Genomic DNA, 3,736 nt, shown 5'->3' on the forward strand with positions numbered 1-3,736 from the left:
ATATCCAAGAAGGCCTTAATGATAATGCCCTTTTGAACTACCAATTAAAGTCCATTTTACCATCCACCATGTATCTTCTGTCAGCTTTGATATTTGTTTTCTATTTGCGCTGAACAGCAGATTTCAGTGGCCTAACAGAATAAGAAGAAAATATGGTAGATCTTGTTTGAATTTGTTATATTCAACTTGTTCAGGACAAATAAATGTTAGTTAATTATATAACTTTTACAAAATGCATGTGTGATGAAATATTAATTTTTAAATAATTATTTAAAAATTTTTTTATAAACAAAAAATTATGAAAGTATCAGTTTTAATTGTCCAAAATGGGCTGAAAATTTGATTTGCAAGAAAAGTACTTATTATATTCAGAAAAAAAGGTCTTGAGTGGTATGTTCACTTTATTTGTAGGTCAATAATATGGACTGTTCTATATTTACCAGTACTTAAAATTACCTTTCCATGATAAACTTTATTCTGTAGATTCATTCCAGAAAGTTTCATTTCCCTAGCCCACCCCCTTTCCAAGATAGCAAAAAGTTGCTCATCTAGAATATTTCCAAGGTATCAAAGGTCAGTGCATTTTGGAAGGAAATATGTGCTTAAGTTTCTTCCAATGACATTGGTAAGGCTCTTGATAAATCTCTGAGAATTGAATTGGTCTAACTTAGCTACTTTGTAAGATTGTTAAATTATAATTAATTGCCAAATGTAATATTTTTAACAAAACAATTGTATCCCATCTGTCCATCAATCACTGGTTATAGCACCAAGTTATACAAAATTTTAATAAATTTCCTTATTTATAGTAATTCTGCTTTAATGTAAAGAAAGTGAATCCTGTTTTCATGATATAAAAGAATAAAGAAGAATAAATAATAGACATGGTCCAATTACTTGTACTTTTAACTTGTTTTGAAAAGGAGTTATTTCCACATCATTAATGCAATTGTTATTGGTATTCATTCTCAATGGTGAGCTTTCAGCAGACATGGCCAATGTTCCAAGTGGTGGGGATTGATCTACAAAGCACTAACAAGAATTTTTATATATCTCCAATAATTACTGCTCATTGCTGTTATGATTGATAAGACACTAAAAACCTTAATGTCAGCTGCAATAAGGCTTGGATGAAGATCATTAGATAATGAAAGAAAGGGAATTGTTATAGTAGTCTAATTACTTTCTTTTCCTTAATAAATATGTAGCTAACACTTGGAAAATATGCAGGAGTTTCTTTTGGGGGAGGGATCATCCTTTTGTCAGAGTGTTTTAAGACGAACTCTGCAGTGATATCTGTTAAGTAAAACAATGGATAAATAGAGTTCTGAAGAGGATTTTATGAAGGACTAAACCCAGCAATTTGCGTGTGGATGCTAACATAAGAGTAATCAAATAGGACACATATCTCTTAATTTTATGAAAATATTTTATGTTGGTGTTCTTTCAATATATTCAAATTAATACTTTAAACATGCATCTCAACTTGTGTGATTACTAGTATCATCATAATTAAAATTTTAGACAAATATAATTGAAACACTTTCTGTGTACTTTGTTTCATCCTGGTAATTTTAAAATTTTTAATGTACATCTAGTTGAATATTTTACCCCAAAAGAAATCTCACGTGATCCATCTAATTTCAATTGCAAATTTTATCAATTTTGAATGTTGTACTTTACCTTAATTTGCACTTTGGAGCAAATTAAGATCCATAATTTACTAACAACTACTTAAGAAAGAGTTCTAACTCAAAAATAATGTGTTCATGACTCTATTACAGTGGATGAGGAGGAGATCATCAGTATTCTACATATTGTTTCATCATACTTGCAGCAAATGTTAATGCTTCCTGAAATAATGGAAAACCATCTTCAGCAACAGTATACTCTGATTTCTGCACTGGAATGGAGTGGCTGTAGCTATTTTGCAGAGGTAAAAATTTGGATAAATTTTTGAAACTAGAAAAGTTGTGTTTAAAAATATGGGGAGGCATGAGGTTGCCCACTTATTGGAGACATTTTTAAAAACAACCCCAAACGTAGTGTTATTTATAGATGCATCAAATTTTAATGCTTCTTGAAATAACGGAAAACCATCTCCAGCAACAGTATACTCTGATTTCTGCACTGAAATGGAGTAGCTGTAGCTACTTTGCAGAGGTAAAAATTTGGATAAAGTTTTGAAACTACAAAAGTTGTGTTTAAAAATCTAGGGAGGCATGAACTCACTTCCATTGACACTACTAATATATGCAACCCCAAAGATAGTGCCATCCCTACAAGCATCTCTGTGATAGACACTGAAAAAATATATAGAAATTGAGACCATATAGTTGTTCTTGCCAGTAGCTATTGGCAACAGTAGATTAGTCTATTAATTTTGTCTCCTTTTTACAGTCTAATATAAATTGCCTTGTTTTGTACCTGAAAATGATTTTTTTTTTCAGCGCCCACATGTGTATTGTGGCATTCAAATGACTCCAAAGATGTTTACTTTCTTTGATAAACCTGAGTTGTTCAGAAGCCATTTTAGGATCTCCCTTCCTGCATTTGGTGTTCTTCTCCAATTGACTGAGAACCATAAATTACAAGGCTGGTCAGATGAGGTTGAGTGGTGTGTACTACTTGCCTGGTTAGCTACAGGTGCCTCTTAAAGGATGGTTGCACTTGCTTCAGGTATACCAAGACAGAGTGTTTGTGATATTGTTCACAGAAAAATCAATGTATTGCTTTCCCTCTGTAAACATGTTATCAAGGTGCCTACTGGGGCTGAAGTAAATTTGATTGGAGAAAAGTTTGCTGAAATAGCAAGATCTAGTGTTTTTTTATGTGCTGCTGGTGCCATTGATGGTACACACATAAATTGTCATGTGCAATCAGGCCAAAAGGGTCCCCACATTAACTACCCAAATCAAACAAGTATCCAATTACAGGCTCTCTATGATGCAGACAAGACATTCTTGAATGTCTGTGTTGGATATCCGGGATCTGTCCAAGATGCAAGGGTACTAAGAAATTCAGATTTGTTTAAGGATTCATTGTACCCTCCCCAGGGACATTTCCTGCTTGGGGACTCCGGTTACCCTTGCCTAGTAAATCCTATATCCTTAATAACACCCTTCAGAGGACCAGAAGCAGCAGGTGATTCTTTAAAGAAAAATTTTAATACTGCATTGTCAAGGGTCTGGGTATGCATAGAAATTGCCTTTGGTCTGTTAAAAGTTAGATGGAGATCCATTTTTGACAAAGACTTATCAGTAAAAACACACAATGTGAGTAAAGTAGCTATGTGCTGTTGTATCCTACATAATGTTTGTGTAACTAACCCAGGTGACTGGTCAAATTTTGATGTAAGTACTAGTACTGAATCAAATCTTCAATCTAGGAGCAGAGTAGACTACAATGATCAAGCAGCTGGTGTGAAATTCAGAAATGAATTATTTGCTCAGTTTTTGACTCAAAGAACAAGGAGTAATTTCACGCCAGTGCCGAGCACTGACCACAGCTACTTTGGATAACCATGGAAATTTGATGCATATGTGGTCAAATGTTTTTATTATTTTTTAATTACAAAATGTATATAGATTAAGAGTTTTTTTTACAGTTTTCATCAAATAGAACATTATTTGGATAAAAAACAAGTCTCACTCAAAAAAGATTACAAAAGGTCAAAAGGGAACTAATGTTTCAATCCTATGGAACTAATATTTTTACTAATTCCCCTTTTTTATGG

The 3,736-nt window shown here is 33.1% G+C and overlaps 1 protein-coding gene across 1 annotated transcript; it reads left to right on the top strand.

The window, feature by feature from the left end:
- The first annotated feature begins 1,710 nt into the window (after positions 1-1,710).
- Positions 1,711-2,695, top strand: LOC148940402 (uncharacterized). Its single transcript, XM_089105403.1, has 2 exons — positions 1,711-1,936; positions 2,451-2,695. Exons 1-2 carry the CDS (start codon positions 1,841-1,843, stop codon positions 2,655-2,657), a joined length of 303 nt encoding a protein of 100 aa, XP_088961529.1. The 5' UTR covers positions 1,711-1,840; the 3' UTR covers positions 2,658-2,695.
- The last annotated feature ends 1,041 nt before the right edge of the window (positions 2,696-3,736 follow it).

Source organism: Artemia sp. Qi Xiang Cuo, chromosome 19, assembly GCF_049724085.1.
Source record: "Artemia sp. Qi Xiang Cuo chromosome 19, ASM4972408v1, whole genome shotgun sequence".
NCBI classification, from domain to species: domain Eukaryota; kingdom Metazoa; phylum Arthropoda; class Branchiopoda; order Anostraca; family Artemiidae; genus Artemia; species Artemia sp. Qi Xiang Cuo.

Coding starts and splice junctions, on each gene's coding strand:
- LOC148940402 (XM_089105403.1), top strand. CDS start 1,841: ATGTTAATGCTTCCTGAAATAATGGAAAACCATCTTCAGCAACAGTAT. Junction 1,937..2,450: donor GCTGTAGCTATTTTGCAGAG/GTAAAAATTTGG, acceptor TTTTTTTTTCAG/CGCCCACATGTGTATTGTGG.